Source organism: Geotrypetes seraphini, chromosome 4, assembly GCF_902459505.1.
Source record: "Geotrypetes seraphini chromosome 4, aGeoSer1.1, whole genome shotgun sequence".
NCBI lineage: Eukaryota > Metazoa > Chordata > Amphibia > Gymnophiona > Dermophiidae > Geotrypetes > Geotrypetes seraphini.
The window spans coordinates 17344153-17369136 of record NC_047087.1 but is presented as its reverse complement, the minus strand read 5'-3'; the positions used below and the strand labels follow the sequence as shown (position 1 = coordinate 17369136).

The 24984-nt window shown below is 44.9% G+C and overlaps 1 protein-coding gene across 1 annotated transcript in view; it reads left to right on the top strand.

Moving 5' to 3' along the window:
• LOC117359659 (hepatocyte nuclear factor 4-beta-like) overlaps window positions 1-24984 on the top strand; it is a 122684-nt gene that overhangs the window by 48879 nt on the left and 48821 nt on the right. Inside the window, exon 3 of the mRNA XM_033942859.1 lies at window positions 163-257. Coding sequence (XP_033798750.1) covers window positions 163-257 — 95 coding nt within the window. The remainder of the gene's footprint in view (window positions 1-162; window positions 258-24984) is intronic.

Below are 24984 nucleotides of genomic sequence, written 5' to 3'. Positions count from 1 at the left end.
CTGAGCTCTAGAATGCTGCTACTTAATATTTTGAAGTGTTTGAGGCTTGTGCAGACAGGACGGGGAAAACTTTGTCCCCGTGTCATTCTCTGCCATATATCTGTTAACAAATGCACATCCCTACTGAATCAGTTATAACTTCGATGTTTCTCTTTCTTCCAGATTCAGCAGACAGTGTATTATAGACAAGGACAAAAGAAACCAGTGTAGATACTGCAGGTTGAGGAAATGCTTCCGAGCTGGAATGAAGAAAGAAGGTCAGTGTACCCTGTCAATCTTTTTATTACAAATGGTGCATTTGGTAGCTCTCAACAGGACAATAGTCTATAACACTGATACGAGGGGGTACTGAAAAGTTCTCAGCCCAACCAACCAACTTCCTAAATTCTGAGCGTTATTTTGCCACTCTAGCTGAAAAGTGTGTTATCTTTTTTCATTAAGCGCCAGTTTACAGAAACAAAATTCTTTGTTTTGACATTGTTTCAGATCATTGATTGAAACGTATCCATATCATTATCTTCTTGGTTTTTCAGCACTCCCTCATAGTTTGAAGGCTTTCAGTCTCTGGTAACCAAAGCTGAGATTATGATGTCATAATGCCTCCTTCCACCAATAAGAGCCAATCTCATCAGTGATGTCACAATGGCTTGATTGTCCAAAGTTCTCAGCCCAACGAACCAACTTCCTAAACTCTGAGCATTATTTTGCTACTGTAGCTGAAAAGAGTGTTATCTTATTTCATTAAGCATCAATTTGCAGAAACGAAATTTTGTTTTTTGACATTGTTTCAAATCATAGATTGAACCATATCCACATCATTCTCTTATTGGTTGGGCTGATAACTTTTCAGCACCCCCTCCTAAAATCCAAGGGGTAGAGATTCAGCCAGTAATTGTCTATATTATGAGCACTGCCAGTGCAATCTCTTGATATTCAATGCCGGGGCATATCCAGGAACTGGCTTTTGGGTATCTGAATTTATTTGGACAGCTATCCCATTCAGTTACAGTAAGTGCAATATTCAGCACTTAACTGGCTAAGATGAACTGCATAAAAATTGGACTGTGAATCTCTTAGAAGAAGGAAGAGGAGGAGATAGTGGATGTTCTGGATGAGCCATTTGGCCTTTATCTGCTGTCATGTTTCTATAATCATAAAGCTCTATGACCTCACAATGCAGGTGTGAAGAGCCGTAACCAATAGGAAGAAGAGATGCAAATGTTAAGAGCCTTAGCCAATAGGGAGAGGAGGAGATAGTGGATGTTCTGGATAAGCCATTTGGCCTTTATCTGCCATCGTGTTTCTATAATCATAGAGCTCTATGACCTCACAATGCAGGTGCAAAGAGCCTTAGCCAATAGGGAGAAGAAATGCAAATGTTAAGAGCCTTAACCAATAGGGAGAGGAGGAGACAGCCAATAGGGAGAGGAGGAGACAATGGATCCTTTGGATGAGCCATTTGGCCTTTATCTGCCATCGTGTTTCTATGTTTCTTATGACAAAAAATAAAGATCTCACAAGCAGAATACCAAACTTAATCGTATATCACTAAAAGGTATTCACTTTATATAATCCACTTTCTGAGACTAATTAAGGCAGGGTCCTAATACGGAGAAAAGACCTCAATGTTCCCTGAGAACAAACTCGGGAAACTACTATGACAATTACTAAGTTGTCATAGAGAGCACATCCTTGGTCATAGAAAAACTCTGTAAATGTTTAATTATATTGACAAAGTCTCTTCAAATAGAAATGCTTATAGCAGGAAAGAAACCTGTCATAGTAGTTTCTCGAGTTTGTTCTCAGGGATTGTTCTCCGTATTAGGACCCTGCCTTAATTAGACTCAGAAAGTGGGTTATATAAAGTGAATACCTTTTGGTGATATACGTCTATGTTTCTTATGCAATCTGATTTGTCCATTTAACTTAGGTGGTTAAATGCTGAATATGGGGCCAGCAACCTCCCGCTGGGGGAAGTAAAAAAGGTATGGGGGGAAGGCAAAGGGCATATGTGCGCAGCAAGGAGAGGTGCGGGAGAGGAGGGGTGCCCCACCCTTAGCAAATTGGTGCCTAGGACGGATCACCCCCTCTTACTACATCACTGCCTAGAAGTTTCAAGTTTCAAGTTTTTATTGATATTTGATGACTCGCTTATTCAATTTGCTAAGCGATGTACAACTTTCTAAAAAACATAGTTGTAAAAACCAACAAAATAGCGTCAGGCTTACAAATATAACAAACATGAGGAGGGAACAAACATCAGGGAGGAAAGGATGGAAAAGTTACAATTCTTTATTAGAGAGAATAAACAAAAAGGGGAAAGACGAAAGGGAGGGTAAAGAGTAATAGACGTAAAGTATTTGGTCGTATGATTAAAATTTCACTGTTGAAAGCGTCTTTAAAAAGATAGGCTTTTAATGATTTTTTAAAAGAAGTAACATCCTTTTCTTCTCTAATATATTGAGGTAATGAGTTCCACAATTGAGGAGCCATTACCGAAAACATATCGTGTCTTCTAGTGCCTACAATTTTCAGGGATGGAATAGTTAAGAGATTTTGAGAAGTCGATCGGAGAGATCGAGAGGTATTATGAGGGATGAGCATTCTAGATATAAATTGGGGTTCGTTAAAAATTAGCGTTTTATATGCTAAAAATAGTATCTTAAAAGTGATGCGGTGGCTAATTGGGAGCCAATGGGAGCCAATCATTAAGGGCGTAACGTGGTCGTATTTCTTGGCATTATAGATAAGTTTAACAGCTGTATTTTGAATAATTTGGAGTCTTCTTTTTTCCTTTTGTGAGATATTAAGTAAAAGAGTGTTTGCCACTGTCCGGCAACAGCCCCAAGGGACTAGGATGCAATATGGCCTCATTTACCCTCTTCAAGAGGTACCCGGGTCACATACAATAGGCAATTAAAGGTCACGGTTACTGAAGTCATATTTATGACTGTTTCACACCGCTCCATATTTGCTGGCAAGTGGAATTCTTATCAGAGATGTCAGGCTGTGCCTTCCCAGACTATCGGGATTAAGCTACCCTCTATTTGAAAAGCACAATAAATATTTCCTTACTATTGCTTGAAATGTGAGTTTGATTGAAGCTGGAAGCTGTTGCATCGGAGTTAAATATTAGCCACTTTCGAGCCCTTCATTTAGTGGGAAACATCAGTGATGACAGAAAATCATGTTTCGAATTCTTCCTTCTGAGCTGGGTTGGGAGTTGTGAAATAGAAGTCATAAAGATCTGTTAAAAAGAGAGCCCAAAATGCGTGCGAGTGTAATGATTTCCGTAAAGATTTGTATGGAGGAATGTAATGTAATGTAATTTATTTCTTATATACCGCTACATCCGTTAGGTTCTAAGCGGTTTACAGAAAATATACATTAAGATTAGAAATAAGAAAGGTACTTGAAAAATTCCCTTACTGTCCCGAAGGCTCACAATCTAACTAAAGTACCTGGAGGGTAATAGAGAAGTGAAAAGTAGAGTTAGAGGAAAAATAAAAATAAAATAAACATTTTAACAAGACAGCATTGATCTAAATACTTTGGAAGGTAGAAGAGAGGAGAGAAAGGAATAGAAGCAGAAGGGGGAGCCGTTGAACAGTAGAATTCTGGAGAAATTTAAATGATCGAAATAGAACAAAACAAAGACAAAAGGCAAAACAATAGATAAGATTAAAGATAAATCATAAGCTGGAAAGAAAAATAAAATAAAACTTTGTCTTCAATCCACGGTTTCAGCGTCAGTGATGAAGTGGAGCAAGTAAGTTTAGGAGGAGCGATTGACGTTTCCAGAAAGGGCTTCTTCAGGGAAGAGACTTGGCAGACAGTCCCAGGATGCCTATGTCTCCTCCCCTGCGATGTTCTCCCATCCATGCATTCCCTCCCAGACACACTGCCCGTGCCCCAGCCGCTCCAAGGAGGCTGCCCCAGATGAGGCCCACGGTGAATGCAGGATTCTCTCCTCTGCGGGAAAGCCGCCCGGAGCCGACAGTCGATCTTCTTAGCGGATTGCATGGGGAATGTTCCAGAGCTGCATTTGAACCAAAGTGAGCTATGTTAATACTGTCAACAGAGCAAATACCTATAAAGTAATGCATTATGTTCTTTAATTACTGAGATACTTTGTGGACTATTCCTAGTTGGTGCCTAAAGAAACCTTATCAGGCACATAGACTCTGGGATCGCCTTGGCTGAAGCATCCCAGAGGAAGCGAAATCCTTCATTAAACTGAATTCAAAATAAAACTTATAGTCCTCCTCTATCTACACGATTTGAAACAGGTTCCAACTATACACAGAAATCTGTACTGCATGCTACCAGAAAAGAGACTAGTGGCTGGAGAATTCCACTGACAGTCAGGGACAGCCAGGGTTCAAATTAGAAAAAGGCACGGGGACAGATTTTTCCCCGTCTGCACAGAAAGTCAATTTCCCCGTCCTGTCCCTGTGAGTTTTGTCGCTGCCCCCTGCCCCATTCCTGTAAGCCCTGCCTTAACCGCACAAGTCTCGGACACTTATGATTTTAAAGTGTTTGAGGCTTGTGCAGATGAGGACGGAGCTTAGGCATTGGTGGAATGAGGCATTATGACATCACACTCTGAGCTCTAGAATGTTGCTGCTTAGGATTTTAAAGGGTTTGAGGCTTGTGCAGATGAGGATGGAGCTTAGCCATTGGTGGAATGAGGCATTATGACATCACAATCTGAGCTCTAGAATGTTGCTGCTTATGATTTTAAAGTGTTTGAGGCTTGTGCAGATGAGGACGGAGCATAGGCATTGGTGGAATGAGGCATTATGACATCACAGTCTGAGCTCTAGAATGTTGCTACTTATGATTTTAAAGGGTTTGAGGCTTGTGCAGATGAGGACGGAGCTTAGGCATTGGTGGAATGAGGCATTATGACATCACAATCTGAGCTCTAGAATGTTGCTACTTAGGATTTTAAAGGGTTTGAGGCTTGTGCAGATGAGGACAGAGCTTAGGCATTGGTGGAATGAGGCATTATGACATCACAAACTGAGCTCTAGAATGTTGCTGCTTATGATTTTAAAGTATTTGAGGCTTGTGCAGATGAGGATGGAGCTTAGGCATTGGTGGAATGAGGCATTATGACATCACAATCTGAGCTCTAGAATGCTGCTACTTAGGATTTTAAAGTGCTCGAGGCTTGTACAGATGAGGCTGGAGATTAGGATTGGTGGAATGAGGCATTATGACATCACAATCTGAGCTCTAGAATGTTGCTGCTTATGATTTTAAAGTGTTTGAGGTTTGTGCAGATGAGGACGGAGCTTAGGCATTGGTGGAATGAGGCATTATGACATCACAATCTGAGCTCTAGAATGTTGCTACTTAGGATTTTAAAGGGTTTGAGGCTTGTGCAGATGAGGACGGAGCTTAGGCATTGGTGGAATGAGGCATTATGACATCACAATCTGAGCTCTAGAATGTTGCTGCTTAGGATTTTAAAGTGTTTGAGGCTTGTGCAGATGAGGACGGAGCTTGCAGGAATGGGGCAGAGACAGGAAAAGAACTCGCAGGGATGGGATGGGGAAAATGATTTCCCGTGAGGACGGGGAAAAAAAATTTGTCCCCGTGCTATTCTCTAGTTCAAATCCTACTGGTGCCCCTTGTGATCTTGGGCAAGTCAAATTAAGCTGTGTTTAAGAGCCAAGTCCTTCTTAATGTGCTAAAAATGGCCTAACACAGGACACGCTGCGTTAGATTTGCCATCTGGGCATGCTATGCACAGTGGCGTACCTAGGGTATGTGGCACCCGGGGCCCATCATTTTTTGACACCCCCCCCCCCCCCCATGTAAAAATTTTTTTTTTTTTTTTTTTTTGCAATAACCATGAAATGGAATAAATGGTCAGAATAGAAACAGGCAGTGAAAATTTTCTTTTATTGAACCTCATATATGTAACCATTATTCCAAACATAACAAAACATAAATTATGTCTAAATTGTCATGACATTAGAAGTACATATGGAGTAGTTGCAGGCAGTGGCGTACTTAGGGTATGTGGCACCCAGGGCCCATCATTTTTTGACACCCCCCCCATCTATATGAAAAATATGATTTTTAGTACCAATCTACATATCGCACCACAAGAGTGTACCTAGGAAAAGGCTGCATCTTAAACACTGCAGTGAGCACTAGAACACCAACACATACATTGTAAAACTAAACAAGCCAGATCCCGCACAGTCAATTGGTCCTGTAGTCAATGCCAACTGAAAACTATGTCTTTTTCATACACACAGAACAGAGATACACCCTCGCCCAAAATGGAATAATCACAAACTAAAAATAGAAATATGTAGACAAAAGTTAAACTGATCCGCCAAGAAACCAGACCCTGGATACAATGCAACACCACAAAAAACAGTAACACATGTCCTCTAATACAGTGCAAAATATAAAGACAGTAGATGTAAATTTGAAAAAACTGATACATAACAATCACCACTTTATAAATTAACAAATAAAAATAAAACAAATAATGAGATATAAAAAAATACAATTTTATTGGACTAATCCCCGTAAGCTCGGTCCCCATCCCCGCAAACCACCTGATTCCATCCACACAAGCCTTGAATTGTTTATATTAAAGTATAAAAAGAAACAATATTCTGTACAATTGTCAATTTATAAATCAGCGTCTTCTCCCCACTCTCTTCCCCATTTCCCTTCAACATCCTCAGCCCACTCTCTCTCCACTTTCCTTCAGCGCACGCACATAAAAACAAGCAAGTAATTTTATATCATTTTCATTCTATTCATTCATAGAAATTAAAGTCTAGATAATGCCAGTCACATAACAAAACATGATTTTACAAAAATAATTCCCTGCAGTCAAGCCTGCAAGGATTATTAGATGTCTTTCAGCAGTTCCCCTCCCTCCCTCCCCCTTACCTTTGTGGCCAAGTCAAAATGATCTACCAACAATAAAATTTTAAAAACACAAAGCACGCTGTACGCAGAGAAAATGTTAATTATCATTTATATTCTGCGGGTTTTCAAAGAGGTCAAGGCAGATGACTTTATGCAATGTCACCTCAGTAACAACTATACAAAAATAGACAAATATTCCCCCTCCCTTTTTACTAAACTGCGATAGCGGTTTTTAGCGTAGGGAGCTGCGCTGAATGCCCCACGCTGCTCTCGACGCTCATAGGCTCCCTGCGCTAAAAAACTCTATTGCGGTTTAGTAAAAGGGGGCCATAGTGCAAAATATAGACAGCAGATATAAATTTTCAAACGGACACATTTTGATCACTAAGTTGAAAATAAAATCATTTTTCCTACTTTTTTGTCTGGTGATTTCATGAGTCTCTGGTCCTTCTTCTGATCCTTCTTCTTTCTCTCTCCCCCTGGCTCCCCTCTTTATTTCTGCCTTTCTTTCTCTCTCCTCCTGGCCCCCCTCTTTCTTTCTGCCTTTCTTTCTCTCCCCTTGGTCCCCCTCTTTCTTTCTGCCTTTCTTTCTCTCTCCCCCTGGCCCTCCTCTTTCTTTCTGCCTTTCTTTCTCTCCCCCTTGACCCCCTCTTTATTTCTGCCTTTCTTTCTCTCCCCTTGGTCCCCCTCTTTATTTCTGCCTTTCTTTCTCTCCCCTTGGTCCCCCTCTTTCTTTCTGCCTTTCTTTCTCTCTCCCCCTGGCCCCCCCTCTTTATTTTTTCCTTTCTTTCTCTCTCCCCCTAGCCTGCACAAAGCCATCGTGCCGATTTCTCCACTTCCACGATTCTTTCCCTACCCTCACCCCCAAGCCAGCAGCCGATTTCTCCCTGCTCCTTCCCCGATGTCCTGATGTCCTGAACTTCATCGGGCAGCAGCAGCATTCACAATTCACTGATGTTGCCCGCTTCAGGCCTTCCTCTCTGTCGGGTCCTGTCTTCATGAAAACTGGAAGTAGGCAGGACCCGGCAGAGAACAAGGCCTGAAGCCGGCAACAGGAGCGAATTGTAAACGCTGCTGCTGCCCGAAGAAGGTAATGGAGCACCGAGGCAGTCCGCTTCTCCCCCCTCCCAGCCGAACCCCCGCTGACCCTCCTATCTCCCCCCCCCCGTGAACCTTTCCGACCTTCCCAGCGAGAGCAGCAAACCTCCTTCGCGGCTTTCTCCTCCCTCTGCCGCGTTACTGATGACGTCATCAGTGATGCGGCAGAGGGAGGATAAAGCCGACGCTACTGGAGGGAGGTTTGCTGCTTTCACTGGGAGGGTCAGAAAGGTTCACTTGGGGGGGGGAGAGAGATAGGATGGTCAGCGGGGTTTCGGCTGGGAGAGGGGAGAAGCGGTCTGCCTTGGTGCTCCAAGGCCTGGCGCCATTACCTTTTTCGATAATGGCGCCGATGCTGCTTTCGCTGGGAGGGTAGGAGCACGATAGGGACCGGGCCAGCTGTGCACCCCCCCCTAAGGCGGCACCCGGGATGGACCTCCCCCTCGCCCCCCTTGGTACGCTACTGCCCTGGGGAAACAGCCTGCAACAAGATCGCGCGATGCCAGAGATCTTTGCCTGCTTCGGCTGTTTCCTCCGCCGCGGTCCCGCCCCTCCTCTGTCATCAGAGGAGGGGCAGGACCGTGGCGGAGGAAACAGTCGAAGCAGGCAAAGATCTCTGGCATCGCGATCTTGCTGCAGGCTGTTTCCAGACGCGACACCCGGCGCAGGGGGGGGTAACTGGACCGGACCGGGAGCACCCCCTCAGGGCTTGGTACCCGGGGCGGACCGCCCCCCCCGCCCCCCCCTTGGTACGCCACTGGCTATGCATGTGGTATTGAAATTTTGGGGGGAGAGAGAATGGACGTGAAAGCACTATTCAGATAGTGTGCTCGTGAACTGGTTAGCACGTCCATACTGCGGGAGACCTTCGCATCTCCTAAACAGAAGGCCGGATTCTATAAAGGCACCACGAAAGCCAGTTTTGGCGAACAGACCGACAGACAAAAGAAACCCAGCCTTTAAGATACGTTTGAACTAAGTTTAAAAACTGTTTAAATGGCTAAGTGGAGTAAGATTTGAAAGAGGACTAATGAGGAGGTGGGTGTTTCAATCTCAATGCAGTGGAAGTATTTGAGCATTGAGTGTCACCGCTGAAGCCCATATTAAGGTTGATAATTTAAATATAGAAACTGATACCCTATGAATGAAAAGTGTTATACGTCCTGAAAATATCATTGGATAAAGAATTGAATGCCATAGCATTCGGATTTAAACTTTAGGTACCTATAGGCATGGGGGGAACGCCCAGTTTAGGGTTCCCGTATTTTTCTCAACCCATGTCCACCCCCAAGCCCTGTCCCACAAAGCCTCCTCTCTTCTGGATGTGCTCCAGACGCATCTGGAGGGCCTAGAGCTTGTGTGGATGTGTGCGATGTAATCCACGCATGCTCAGAGGCCCTCTAGACATGGCTGTAGCTTGTCGGGGCTCTCCACAACCCGGACAAATGCCAGGTTTTGGAAAGTCTGTCCAGGAGCCCGGACATTCCTCGATGAAGAGGACATGTCTGGGTTTTCCTAGACATCTGGAAACCCTAGCTCAGTTCCCCCTCATCCGTTGCCTCTCACAACTGCCCTGCAGCAGTAGCATGGAGTTCAAAGCAAGAATCCAATGTTGGGCCTACTTGTTTCTGTGCTCTGACACGCCCTGCGTTATCCAACCCTCTCCTTCAGTATAATCTTCCCATTACACTGCAGTTGTATGAGATAGTTTGGGTGGTGCAGGACCTGTTAGAAGCACAAGCAACCTCCCCCCCCCCAATAGATTTTTACTTGAATTTTGTACTATCGTGTTTCCCCATCCCAAAAACAAGCCCTAGTTAAGATTGACCCCTGAAGCCCCTCCCCCGAATATCCCCAACACTAGTTCTGCACAATTCGCCCAAAAAAATTGGACCCGTTGATTCAGCAACCCCCACCCCAGTGAGACTTGACATACCTCTGCTCCAAAGTCGCTTAAAGCAGCAGCAGCGGCAGCGCTCTGAACGGGCTGCTTCGTAGCCTTTCCCGCCGGGGCCTTCCCTCTGCTGCCTAACTGATGACATCATCAATGATGCGGCAGAGGGAAGGCCCCAGTGGGGAAGGCCGTTAAGCAGTCTGTTCAGAGTGCTACAGCCACTGCTGTTTTTGGAGGCCTCGGAGGTACGGTATGTCAGTCTCATTGTGGGAGGGTCAGTGGGGTTCTGCAGCACAAGGGGATGGAAGGGAGGGAAAGAAAGATGCTGCACAGGGGGATGGAAGGGAGGGATAGAAAGATGCTGCACAGGGGGATGGAAGGGAGGGATAGAAAGATGCTGCACAGGGGGATGGAAGGGAGGGATAGAAAGATGTTGCACTTGGGGGGGGGGATGCGGGGGAGAAAAGAAAGAGGAAGGATTGGGGTGGAGGAGAGGAAGGGAGAGATGATTGTTGTTTGTGAAAAAAAATAAGACATCCCCCGAAAATAAGCCCCAATGTGTTTTTTTGGAACAAAAATTAATATAAGACCCGGTCTTATTTTCGGAGAAACATGGTGCTATCGTGAGGCAGATCTAGATGATGACATAAGGGCAATGCTTCAGCACCTATCAAAATTTGGCACGGGAAACAGTTACTTCCGTTGCCTACCTAAATCTTGGTTTGATTCTTTGGAAAGCAGAAGGGAAGACTAGCCTCTGGAGGAGCCCTCTGGGTAATCAAGGACATAAGAACACAAGTAGTGCCTCTGCTAGGTCAGACCAGAGGTCCATCATGCCCAGCAGTCTGCTCACGCGGCGGCCCATCAGGTCCAGGACCTGTATAGTAATCCTCTATCCATACCCTTCTATCCCCTTTTCCTTCAGGAAATTGTCTAATCCCTTCTTGAACCCCAATAACTTACTCTGTCCTTTCACACCTTCTGGAAGCTCATTCCAGGTGTCCATCACCCTTTGGGTGAAGAAGAACTTCCTGGCATTGGTTCTGAATCTGTCCCCTCTTAATTTTTCCAAATGCCTTCTCGTTCTCATGTGGGTCCGTGGGCTACTTTGGCTTCCATGTTGCTTGTGCAGCTCCTATGTCCTTTATCTGTTTCTAAGATCCACAGCAAGTGGATAAGGAAGAAGCAGGGGGTCATGGGGTCTAACAAGCGGAAACCTTTTGTCAGACATCCAAATAAACCTTTCGTACCTCACTTCTAGTCATCGTTAATCCGATATCAGCACTATTTCAGATGGAGAGAAGTTTATTTGGCAAGATGTAGGGCTAGATTCACGAACCTGCCCAATTGGGACCGACCCATGCCCGATCCAGGCAGGTCTGATGGATTCTTCAAAGCCTAATATGCAGATGGGGGCGATCAGAGGAACGCCCCCATCTGCTGGCACAGATCGCTGATGTACGATCCCAACGCATTCACAGACCATCTGTAGATGGTCTGCGCATGCATCTAGCCCCGTCCGAGCCGCCACTTTTAAAAAAACTTTTTAGCCCAGCAAGCCCGTGGTTTTAACCCGCTTAAACCTGCGGGTTACAACCACGGGCTCACAGTGCGGGGAAAGGCAGGAGAAAACTGAGGCAGAGCAGGGCAGCGATTCGGGGCAGAGCAGGCAGGAGAGATCAGGGCACAGCAAGGCGGTGATGTGGCGATTTGGGGCAGAGCAGGCTGGAGAGATCTGGGTAAGAGCATCGGGATGGCAGGCAGGAGAGATTCGGGGCAGCATAGAGCAGGGCATCTATGGAGCTGGAGAGTCAGAAAGACGTTTTCGACTAATCCCCAGCAGTCGCTTCTTGGGTTGATCAGTCGGTTTAAAAAATTTGGTTGGTGAATCGCGTCCCTGTCTACTTTGCATGCGTTTCTCCTCATTTGCATGCATGGATTCGAAGTGGATCGCAGGAGAGGTTAGAGAATAGCGCAGGAGGGAAATCTGGTCGCAAAGGGGTCGCAAACCGATCGGTATGCTTTGTGAATCTAGCCCGTAGTCTTCAGAGGAGAAAGGGCAAAAATGATCAACTGGAGACAGAGAGAAAACAAACAGCACAGACAGGGTTCAGACACCACTATCAGCCCAAGGCCCCTCTTCTGAGTTGTGCTTAGCTGTCTCTCACCTTCAATCTGGCATGTCTCCTTTCACTTTCGCAACCAGTGTTCACACTGAATGTCAACAGGACCTTTTACGGATTTTCTTTGTAATCCATATGGTTCTCAACTAGCGAAGCGCAGGACAACTCGGACCCCTGAGGAAGGAGTGTTTCTGCAAACCACGGACCTTGTTGGGTCCGGTCTCCATGCACACGAGAGCCATCCTTTGGAAAATAGTTCCTTGATTTTTTAAAATAAAGTTCCTGCAACTTGTACGTTCCCCTCTGCAGTTTCTTTTGGTCTTTGCTCTACCTGTTTACGGCAGACTTGTTGGATTTTTCTTTGTTTCTCCTTTAAATTTTGGCCTTACTTTGCACTTCTTTGTATTAAGTTTCAACTGCTAGTCCTTAGACCCTTCTTCTATTTTTTTGCAAATCTCTTCTCATGTTTTCTACTCCCTCTGGGGTATCCGCTCTGTTTGTTATCTTCATGTCATCTGCAAAAAGGCATATTTGCCTCCTAACCCTTCAGCAATGTCTCTCACAAATATAGTTCAGATTGAAATGGCCCCTGGGCCAGCATCGATCCCTGAGTCGCTCTACGACTCAGCTTCCTTTCCTCCAAGCAGGTTACATTACATTACTAACTTCTATTCCGCCCGTACCTTGCAGTTCTGGGCGGATTACAAAAGAGACGTCTAGACATTTCCAGGAGAGATTACAAGAAGATTGGTGAATTAGAAGAAGATTGGTGAATTACAGTTTTGGGAATGGGATACAGCAAGGAAGATTGGGCTGTTCCAGTAGATTTACAATTTTGGGAGATGTACAAATTGGAGAAAGTGCAGTTCCGGTATATATATAGTTTGGGAAGCCGTTGACATGCTTGAGGCATTGAAGAGGAAATTGAGGAAATTACATGGAGGGGAGTCCAGGGTTAGAGTTAAGACATCTGGATAAATTTCCACCATCCTCTGTTGTCTGTCACTTGACCAATTTCTAATCCAGTTCATCACTTTGGTTACTAACCTCAGCTTATTCTTGAGCCTCCTGTGAGGAACCGTATCAAAGGCTTTGCTGAAATCCAAGTAGATTACATCTTGCAAATGTCCTTATTCCAGTTCTCTGGTCACCCAGTCAAAGAAATCAATCCAATTCATTTGGCAGCACTTTCCTTTGCTGAAATCATGCTGTCTTGGATCTTGCAGCTTTTGAGATTCTAGGAAGTTCACTATCCTTTCCTTCAGCACAGAGTTTCCATTAGTTTTCCAACCATCACAGAGATGTGATTTTGGGGGGGAAGCTTTTCAAAACCCGGACTTTTGTGAAGGCAGGCCACATCTGCTCTTAATGACGAGAGGCACATCCCTGCGGGTGTAGAAATAGGCTGAGGGCCTCCGTGCATGTAAGGATGTTGATGTGATGTCACCCGTACATGTGATGCCACTGTGCCGACGTCCGCGCAGCTCCGGATGCCCTCCAGCCACCGCACCAGGTTTAATGTGCCGTGGCATCAAAAAGTTGATGGGACACTGTGGTAGGCGGTTTATAAATGTAGGAATTAAATAAATAAATAAAATATAGCCCACTATATACCCACATTGTTGAACAATGCAAGTTTTTTTGCCCTTTGATGGGCTGGGCATAAGAATAGCCTTACTGGGTCAGGCCAAAGGTCCATCAAGCCCGGTAGCCCGTTCTCACGGTGGCCAATTCAGGTCACTAGTACCTGGCCAAAACCCAAAGAGTAGCAACATTCCATACAGAATCTCAAAGAATAGCCAGATTCCGGAACCCCGATTAGAGCAACATTCCAGAGCTGAGATTATGATGTCATAATGCCTCATTCCACAGTGCCTCAGAGCCAACCTCATCAGTGACGTCAATGGCTTGATTGTCCTATACTTGGCATACATAAGAACAGCCATACTGGGGCAGACCAATGGTCCATCAAACCCAGTAGCCCGCTCTCACAGTGGCCAATCCAGGTCACTAGTACCTGGCCAAAACCCAAGGAGTAGCAACATTCCATGCTACCGATCCAGGGCAAGCAGTGGTTTCCCTCCATGTCTTTCTCAATAACAGACTATGGACTTTTCCTCCAGGAACTTGTCCAAACGTTTCTTAAAATCAGCTACGCTATCTACTCTTACCACATCCTCTGGCAACGCGTTCCAGAGCTTAACTATTCTCTGAGTGACAAAAACTTTCCTCCTATTAGTTTTAAGAGTATTTCAAAACCATAACATAACATCATACTTCATAACCACGTAACCATGAGTTCTACGCGGTTTACAAAAGATTATGAACTAAAAACAATTTAAGGATGACAAAAAAAAAAAAAAAATTATTTGACCAAGTATTTTGAAAAGAGAGAAGTTTTCAGCTGAGTTCTGAAATATTTATAAGGACAAGCTCCAAGCAATAACAATCGAAATTCTCTGTCGTGCGAAGCTGCTTTGAATGCTAAAGTATGGCCCAGAAATTTCTTACTTTTACAGCCCTGTACTGACAGAAAGGAGAATAGGGCATGAGACTTTCTACTATTTTTATACGATGCTACAGAGAATCTATTAACCATATAAGACGGAGCGGCACCATACATTACCTTATAGCAAAAGCAACCCAACTTAAACAAAACAAGAGCCTGTAACTTCATCGAGTGTCCCCTAGTCTTTGTAATTTTTGACGGAGTGAAAAATCGATCCACTTGTACCCATTCGACTCCACTCGGGATTTTGTAGACTTCAATCCTATCTCCCCTCAACCGTCTCTTTTCCAAGCTGAAGAGCCCTAACCGTTTTAGTCTTTCCTCATACGAGAGGAGTTCCATCCCCTTTACCATCTTGGTTGCTCTTCTTTGAACCTTTTCCAGCGCCGCTATATCTATCTTGAGATAAGGAGACCAGAATTGAACGCAATACTCCAGGCAAGGCCACACCATGGAGCAATACAGAGGCATTATAACATTCTTAGGCTGTCTTTTACTAAGGTGTGCTAATCGATTTAGTCTTTCTTCATACGAGAGGAGTTCCATCCCTTTACCATCTTGGTCTTCACGAGGTTGAATTTCTGAGACCCCAAACAACTGGGGAACCTGAGAAAGAAATGCCTGGCCACTAACACTGTGACTTATTACATTTGATTCACCACCCTCCTAAACTGTTACGTGTCCGTTTTAACCACAATCTATTTGCTGGTTTGTGTGTTGAAATGAGGTCACAGACAGAGAGAAGGATGGACAAAGTGACATAGTAAAGATGAGTGGCTTCCGGGTTGGTGGCACCTCACCTCTGCCCTCTTCCTCACCCCTCTGTCGTGCGTGCGCCTCCCTTCCCTTTCCCCGTACCGTTTTAACTTCTCTGGCATGAGCAGCGTGCCCACGTTGGTGTCAGCCCGCCCTTTGACGTCCCTTCCTAGGCACGGGTCCCGAAGTGACATCAGAGAGCGCACCAATGCCGACGCGGGCAGCAACCTTGTGCCAGGGAAGTAAAAAACTGTATGGGGTAAATAAAGGGTGGGCATGCACACGACAACGAAGGGGTGGGGGGAAAAGGAGAGAAGGGATGGGGGTGCCACACCCTTAGGAAGACCACGCCCATGGCAGACCGCCTTCCCCTTACTATGCCACTGGATAGACATCTTCTACCTATTAGGACGTCACTGTTTTATCTTGTCAATGAAAGATGAGGGATGGAAAAGAATAACGCAAAAATATACCTTAAAGAGAGAGGCTCAGAAAAAAAGGGAAGGGAGAGACAGAGAAAGATATGTAATCAGTGTGTGAAAGGGTACACCGTCAAATGTGTGCAGGACAGTGGAGCGCCGACAATTCCGCTGCGTCAAATGCGCGCAGAGACAAGTACGCACATGAAGGGAGGGGAATTGTCGAGGCGGAAGGAGCAAGTTGTAAGTGGTCAGAGTGGTGGTCAGAGCGCAATTTGTAGGTGTAGTGGGGATTTTTTTACCCCTCCCCCACCCTCAACGAGAGCGTGAGTGTGTGGGGGGACTCCCCTCAACCCCCCTTAGAGAGCAAGTTGTAAGTGTAGTGGGGGGTTTCCCCCCTCAACGAAAGTGCAAGAGTAGTGAGGGGTTCACCCCCCCCCTCAGAGCGCAAGCGGTAAGGCAGAGGGCGGTGTGCATTTGTCCTGCACGCAAACGCCAGGTCGGAATTGTCAGCGCGCCAATGTCCTGCGTGCATTTCATGGGTCACCGTGTGAAAGTTTTCAAACAGTGGAAATAGAGACAAGAACCAGTGATGGGGACTAAGAGAGAGACCCCATTATCAGTGGGCTGGCTTGAAACATAGAGTGTGTTTATCATTTCATTTTGTGTTCAATAATAGAAATAAATTGAGTTCTGAAAAAAAAATAAAAAAAAACCCCATGCCTGTGTAAAATCAAAGTTTCCATGAAAACAACATGCAAAATTATATCGGCGTCTTCTGTGTATTTTTCCAATAATTATAGCCATGTCATTGGTTGTAGGGAGATTTTTTTTTAGTGGAAAATTACTACTTTATAATTCACCCGACATGTACTGCCCTGGCTTACAAGAGCTTGTATTCCCAGAGCTCTTAGGTCTTAGTTATTTTTCTTGGATTTACAAGATAAAGCTCACAAACATCTTTCTTAGTTGATGAAATATAGCTTGCAGCCTCACTAACCATAGACGTCTTCTTCCATTGGGGGCAGTCGTTTAAAGTTTTCCAGGTGTGAGTAAAGTGGTTTGATCGTTGTGGAGTATAAAATTCTCAACAGCTAATTACAAATGTAGATAAGGGGAAAATTATCAACGTCTCCTAGATACTCCTAGCCTCAATATTCGGATCCACTCCCTTGTCATTTCTAAAATTGATTATTGCAATTCACTATATAAAGGACTAACCCCCTCTTCTGTGAAACCGCGCTAACAGTTTTTAGCGCAGAGAGCCGCGCTGAATGGCCCGCACTGCTCCCGACGCTCAAAGGAACTCGATGAGCGTCGGGAGCAGCGCGGGCCATTCAGCGCGGCTCTCTGCGCTAAACACCGCTAGCGCGGTTTCGTAGAAGAGGGGTTAAGTCAAAAAGATATTAGACGCCTCCAATTGATCCACAATACAGCTGTTGAAATTATTACGAATTCAAAAAAAACTCGATCACGTCTCTCCCTTGCTCAAGAAGGTGCATTGGCTTCCCATCGCTCATCAAATGATGTACGAAATTGCTCTTCTTACTTTTAGATCTCTAAAGTCCAATGAGTCGGCATTTCTTAATAGACTCCTGATCCCACATGAGCCTTCTAGAACTCTAAGAAATGCCTTGCAACATACTCTTCATGTCCCCTCATTAAAAGTTATTGGGACTCGCCGCGCTTTTCTCCCTCTTCTATGAAACCGCGCTAGCGTTTTTTAACGCAGAGAGCCGCGTTGAATGGCCCGCGCTGCTCCCGATGCTCATAGAAACTCGATGAGCATCGTGGAACGCGTTGCCAGAGGATGTAGTAAGAGCGGATAGCGTAGCTGGTTTTAAGAAAGGTTTGGACAAGTTCCTGGAGGAAAAGTCCTTAGTCTGTTATTGAGAAAGACTATGGGGGATGCCACTGCTTGCCCTGGAATCTTGATACTCTTTGGGGTTCTAGAATCTTTTGTTACTCTTTGGGATTCTGGAATGTTGCTACTCCTTAGGTTATGGCCAGGTACTAGTGACCTGGATTGGCCTCCGTGAGAATGGGCTACCGGGCTTGATGGACCATTGGTCTGACCCAGTATGGCTATTCTCATGTTCTTATATTAATCTTGAGAGAAATACCAAACATACTAAACAGATTTTACTATTGTAAAATCTGGACCCATGTCCCGCCCCCTCAACCTGTTCTTGTGCTCAGAGCCACATCGGGAGAGCATCTGCTCATGCACAGGGGTGACGCAATAACATCACGTGCTGGTAACCCCATCAAAACAGGGGTTCCCCTTCTCACCCTCCCCTCTCTTTTCGTTTGTAGTTCTGCTGGAACCCTTGGCAAAGAAGCTTAGCGCAAGGGCCTCACAGCCAGTTGTAAGATTTCATACTGATGATGTTCACTTCTGTCTCGCCTCTTTTTGACGGCGTTGCCAGCTGTGCTAGAGGGATTTTGGACAAGTGCCAGATTTCCAGCTGAACATTTCAAAATTCAGACTCCTCCCACTAGCATTAGTGCAAACAACTAAGGACAAATTAATAAATTGATTTTCCTCCTGTTGAAAGGATGAAGCAAGTAAATATTTAAGAGTCTTCTTGCACTGAGACCTGGGAAGACCTCATGACCTAAATGACTCAGCTTTCATTAAAAAAAAAAAAAAAAAAGATGAAAGCCTGGCACCATTCAGCTAGTTCACATGGGCTAGATGTGACTCTTAAAATGAATATTTCTGCCAGGGTAAATATCCATTTCTTTGTGCTTTCTATCCAGATCCCAGATAAAACAGGAAAGTAACCAGATAACGCAATTTTACTACGTGTGCCGGCATCCTGCGGTCATAGGAGCCAGCTCTGTGGGTGCTTGAGCACCCCCCAATATTTGAGCAAACTCATTGACTGTATCCAGGGAGGAGTAATTTCCTTCGGGTTTACCTCCCCTAATCATTTTGAAAATTTGATTCCTACCCCTGTGGCAATTACCAAATGTGCAAACACTAACTGCACAATAAAAAAAAAAAAAGATCTATCCATTTCCCCTTTTACAAAAGCATAGCATAGTTTTTAGCGCTGGCCGTGGCATTAGCAGCTCCAACGCTCATAGAATTCCTATGAACATGGGAGCTGTTACCGCCATGGCGGGTGCTAAAACCCATGTAAAAGAGGGGGATATATATACATATATATATATACAGTGGTACCTTGGATTACGAGCATAATCCGTTCCAGGAGCATGCTCGTAATCCAAAATGCTCGTTTATCAAAACAAAGTTCCCCATAGAAAATAGTGGCAACAGCAACGATTCATTCTAGAACCCGGGGTCTAAACCTGTCGGGTGCCGGGTGCTGCAGCGCCATCTCCTCCATCTGCCTACTCCGTGGGTCATCTGAAGAAGAACCCCACAGTGCCGCTTCGGGGGGGAGGGGGGGATGCCAGCCGCCGGAGAACCTACCAGTGCCTTCAGAAGGATGCCTCCTCCATCTGCTGGCCAGCCCTCCACATCGGATGCCCCTCGCATGCTGGAGAGCCCCCACCCGAGCGCCGCCCCACCCTCACGCCACGCATGACACGCACAACGCCGATGATTGACTCTGTATGAGTCACACGCAACGTGCAGGCGGGACAGCACCTGGCCGTGCAGGCCCAGACAGAGGTCCTCCAACCTGCGGAAGGCACCCAATGTAGAAGGCTGGCCAGAAGACGGAAGAGGAATCCCCTGTAAGTGCTCGTTGATCCGGGCAGTGCTCGGTTTGCGAGTCAAAAGTTTGCTGAGTGTTTTGCTCGTTTTGCAAAACACTCGCAAACGGTTACTCGCAAACCGAGGTACCACTGTATATATTTTTTTTTTTTCAAAAGCCTAATATTGGCATATGAATCCCTCTACAACTTGACTCCCAAATACTTCTGAGACAAACTTCCTCTCTAGACCACAAAGAGAACGCTACGTTCCCAAGATGAAATACGCCAACATACGCCAACTCCAGACAGCCTGGAAATGATCCTATTCCCATTTCTTACCAAACCTCAGGAACAGCCTACCTCCTCATATCAGAGCCCTTAAAGGACTTCTGAACTTTAGGAAAGCTGTAAAAACCAACCTTTTTGCCTAGTCACTCCCTCAACCCTTCACCAGCATCAGTAAGTAATCCTATATGAAGATAGATTTATTTATTTATTTAGCCCGTCCTCCCAAAGGAGCCCAGAACAGGTTACAAAGGTACATTCACAGTATAGAAGGACAAAATTATTTAAAGACATTTTTGGCAGACATAGCTTGCAACACGCTGTATGTAAACCCTATATTGTAACACCGTGAATGTAAACTGTAATCTGTTCTGAGCTCTTTGGTGAGAATGGGTATAAATCTAAATAAATAAATAATAATTTAAAAAAAAGGTAGGGAGAACGAGAGGACACTCTCTAAAGTTAAAAGGGGGTAAATTCCGTACAAACATAAGGAAAGTTCTTCTTCACCCAGAGAGTGGTAGAAAACTGGAACGCTCTTCCGGAGACTGTTATAGCGGAAAACACCCTTCAGGGACTCAAGACAAAGTTGGACAAGTTCCTGCTAAACTGGGCTGTACGGAGGTGAGGCTGGACTCATTTAGAGCACTGGCCTTTGACCTGGGGGCTGCCGCGTGAGCGGACTGCTGGGCAGGATGGACCACCGGTCTGTCCGAGCAGCGGCAATTCTTATGCTCTTATATATATATATTTATACAGGGGTCCCTTTATCAAGCCACACTAGCAGGGTTAGCGCGTCATACATTTCATCACCCGCTAACCCCCGCGGCCGGCTAAACAACTAACGCCTGCTCAATTCAGGCATTAGCGGCTAGCGTGGCAGGCGGTTTAACCCCTACCACAGCTTGATAAAAGGACCCCACAGTATATATATAAAGTTATTATTATTTATATCGTATATATATTTTGAGTGGCGGAGAGTGGACATTCCTGCCTTCACTAGTTAACGCAGTTACATTACCATGCGATAACTGGTTAGCATACGGATAGCATCTGTGAGCCTATATTGCCCACAAAATGGGTGGTGGACCATGAGAAAGGACCAGCGTCCTTTCGGGCTACTGTGCATTCCTGATCAGAGCAAAAGCTTGGATGGAGCCAGCAGACAGTTAAAAGATTGCTCAAGCAATGCTCTCTCATTGATGTACTGAAGCAGTAATTTCTTCCCAGTTCACGAGACTACGATCCACCTGATACAATTTGTACCCCTGAGGTAGGCTCTTTGAGCCGAAACACAGCCCATGTCGGGTCAAGTTACTTTATATCAGTAAAGATTTTTGGAAGTACTCCTCATTATTGAGATTTGATTTCGTGAACACATCCCTTGGTGACTTTGCGTTGTTTCATGCCCAATTTGGGGGACGTTGTGCTTTTCGTGGGGTCTAGTTTCCTTGTTTTTTCATGTGAACATTAACGCATGGCCATTAATATAAATAATAATAATAACTTTATTTTGTATAATAACTTTATTTTGTATACCGCCATACCTAGGCGGTTCACAGCAATTAATTAAGATTACAAACGATGAAATCATTGGAATGAACATTTTAGAAATGTACAGGTCATTGAAGTTGACAGGAATATACAAGAGTGTGCAATAGGAAGGTAAAATTTTATTTACAGGAAAATACCGGTCATTGAAGTTAATTGGTTTGGTGGGGAGGGGAAGGTGGAGGTTCACGTGTATTGATGGGAGTTGAAGAAGTGAGAGGGTGTGTTAGGGATTCTGTCCGTGGAATAAGTGAGTTTTGAGTTTTTTTCTGAAGTCAAGGTAGGTGGGGGCATCAAGAACAATTTGGGCTAGCCATGAGTTTAGTTTGGCTGCCTGGAAGGAGAAGGTTTTGTCAAGGAACCTTTAGAGGTGACATAATTTTAGGGAGGGGAAGGCAAACAGATGAATTCTGCGAGAGTTCTTTTTGTTGTGATTTAGCTTGAAGTTAGGGTTGAGGTAGCTTGGGGATAGGCCAAATACAGTTTTGTAGCAGAGGCATGCGAACTTGACTAGGACTCTGGATTCAAATGGCAGCCATTGCAGTTTATGGTAGAAAGGGGTGATGTGTTCCCATTTGTTTAAATATAAGGCGGACGGCGGTGTTCTGAATCAGTTTTAGTCTCCTGGTGGTTTTCTTCATGGATCCTAGATAAATGATGTTGCAATAATCCAGGATGCTGAGAATGGAGGATTGTACTAACAGGCGGAATGAGTTGTCGTCGAAGTATTTTTTTATGGTGCGGAGTTTCCAGAGCACCGAGAAGCCATGTTTATGGCTGCAATAAAAATGATTTTAGCGCCTTCAAAAATCTCACATAAGGGTTTGCTAAGGCCACTTTATACCACGGCTTAGTAAAACAACCTCTTCATAATTTCCTGCAGTTGGGAAAATATTCCCAGGTCCTTCAGAGCTAACCTAATATGAACAAACAGGAGGGGAGAGAATTGGGTTATCAAATTTTCCCGAAAGAAAATCCGGACCCAGGTCCGCCCAGTTCTGGCCCATTTTGCCTGTGTCAGACCCTGTTCCGCCCCCTCCCCCCGCCAGCCCCACCCCCAGCCAGCATCCACGCAAGCATGGGCGTGACACAATGACATCACGCGTGCGCATGACGTCACCACGTTGCGTCTCTACACGATTTTGATGGGAAGCTTTTCAAAACCCAGACAAAGTGCTGAGTTTTGCAAAACCGTCCAGACCCCCCGGATATGTCTGGGGAAATCCGGATGTCTGGTAGCCCTAGGAGAGAAGCAGTGATGCAAGATTGTGGTTCTCAGATCAAAAAGCTTGTCAGAATGCTATATGGATCAACATTGGATCACATTACAGAAAGAAGTGAAACCTAGCAAGAAAAGAGAGAATTATGTAGATCAGGGCTTCTGAAATTCACCCTAGAGACCTCACAGCCAGTCAGTTTTCATGATCATTGTTTGATGGTGACACCTACTGTCCAGAAGGACTCACTGCAATGACCAGGTTATGTATGTTGGGAGGGAACATGGCACTGGATTCTGATTGGACTGTTAAGTGCAAAGGGGCAGGAGGAAGCTGTCGAGTCCAAAATAACATTAGAATACGCGTGAAATAAATTTGCATAGAATCTAGGTTTATTGTGGATAGCCTGAAAACTTGAGTGGATGTAAATCTCCCTAAGTGAATGAAGAAGTCAGGCAGCCCATCCTGAGTTATATACTAAATAATTTGGTGGGGGTTTGAAACCAAATTACCTCTTGGTTTCTTTCATTTCTCCTCTTACTTTACTGGCGATAACTTTGGTCTTTTAGAGCTATTTACTAGACTGAACTGTCGGGTGAGAAGGGGTTGTCTATTTAATGTTCACATTTCTCTCCCCCTATAAAAATTTATTTTAACCTTTCATTTTTAGCATTGTAAATCGGCCAGCTGCACGTCCATGTAGAGAATGACACGATGGCATAATTCATCACCGTTCCCGTCCCCGCGGATAACCGCGGGAAATAATCCCATGTCATTTTCTAGTGTCTATTTCAACCTCAGTCCTTCTACACCAGCATTCTTCAAAGCAAAGCTTGCGGGTCAGTGGTTGTGGCCATTCATACTCTGATTCTTATGTGAGCCAAGGATAATGAAGCCATTGTGACATCACTGATGTGATTGGCTCTTAGGCACTGGTGGAATGAGGCATTATGACATCACAATATCTGCTCTGGATACCAGAGACTGTGATTCTGTAGTGTCTGTTTCAACCTCGGTCCTTCTACACCGGCATTCTTCAAAGCAAAGCTTGCGGGTCAGTGGTTGTGGCCATTCATACTCTGATTCTTCCCTCTCTCCTTAAAGAATGACATGAAGATGGCTTCCTGCGGTTATCCGCGGGGACGGGAACGGTGATGAATTTTGTCACCGTGTCATTCTCTACGTCCACGGTCTGGTATATTAAAATTAATTAAACTTGAAATTTGAAACTTGTTAAGGATAAGCAGCTTTTCTAAGAATGGAAGTTTCTTGGGTTACTGGAATTCAAGAACAAACAGAACTGGGCTTTCGACTGTCTTCAACTTGCAGGTCTGTTAAGTAGCGAAAATATATACAGCATCTGTGCCAGAACTATTACTGAATAAAATAATGGGTAATAGGAGACCAAAGTTAAATTTAGAAATGTTTAATTTAAAAATTAGACTTTTTGCTTTGGAGACATGTGAGCAGGTGAAGGAGTTATTTGTTTAGCAAATGGGAAGATGGCCCGGATTGTGCTGAGAGCATCTGATACATGCTGGAGAAAGTGGTTTTCAGTCCTACTAGAAAGCATTTATTAATTGGATTTTCAAAATAGTTCAATGAAGGCGGTTCTTTACCACCCCCCACCTCCCCCAGGATTACCAGTACCAGGTCTTAAAACTTCATAAAATGGTTCATAGACAACGGCGCGAAAGACAAAGGCGCGCCCGGACAATTGAGCGCAGTGTGGAGGTGCGCGCCGCTCTAAATTACTGTTTTTAGGGCTCTGACGGGGGGCATGGGGGGAACCCCCCCACTTTACTTAATAGACATCGCGCCGGCGTTATGGGGGTTTGGGGGGTTGTAACCCTCCACATTTTACTGTAAACTTAACTTTTTCCCTAAAAACAGGGAAAAAGTGAAGTTTTCAGTAAAATGTGGGGGTTAAAACCCCCCAAACCCCCCACAACGCCCCCACAACGTGGCGCGATGTCTATTAAATAAAGTGGGGGGGGTTCCCCCCACGTCCCCCCATCGGAGCCCTAAAAACAGTAATTTAGAGCGGCGCGCACCTCCGCGCTGCGCTCAATTGTCTGGGCGCGCCTTTGTCCCGGCGCGCTTTTGACCTGACACCTCATAAAATGCCTCTTGGTGGCAGTCAAGCCTAACTTGGAAGGTTCTGGAATGCACCCAAAAAACAAACTTAACATGTAACAAGGTTTAAATGTATCAGGAATATTGGGGTTGATATTTAGCCGGCAGTGCTCACTGTTTTGCTGACCGTTGCTAGTGTCATGCCTAGAAATTGAAGGCCAGGCAGTGTCCAGGCTTCAGCATTGAATTTCCAGGTTTCTGGAGCTGTTTACACCATATTTTGGGGCTATTTCACTTGACTGGTTAAGTACGATATTCAGCACTTAACCTATGACAGGGCACTGAATAAAGATGGGCCTTGTTGCAAGGAGTTGAAGAACTTTGCAGGCTTTATCCTGTCTCAAGAAGACATTGAATGCTTGAGTGTTTGGAACGTCATTGGTAGATGACTATACCAAAGTGTACATGTTTAGCTAGTAGC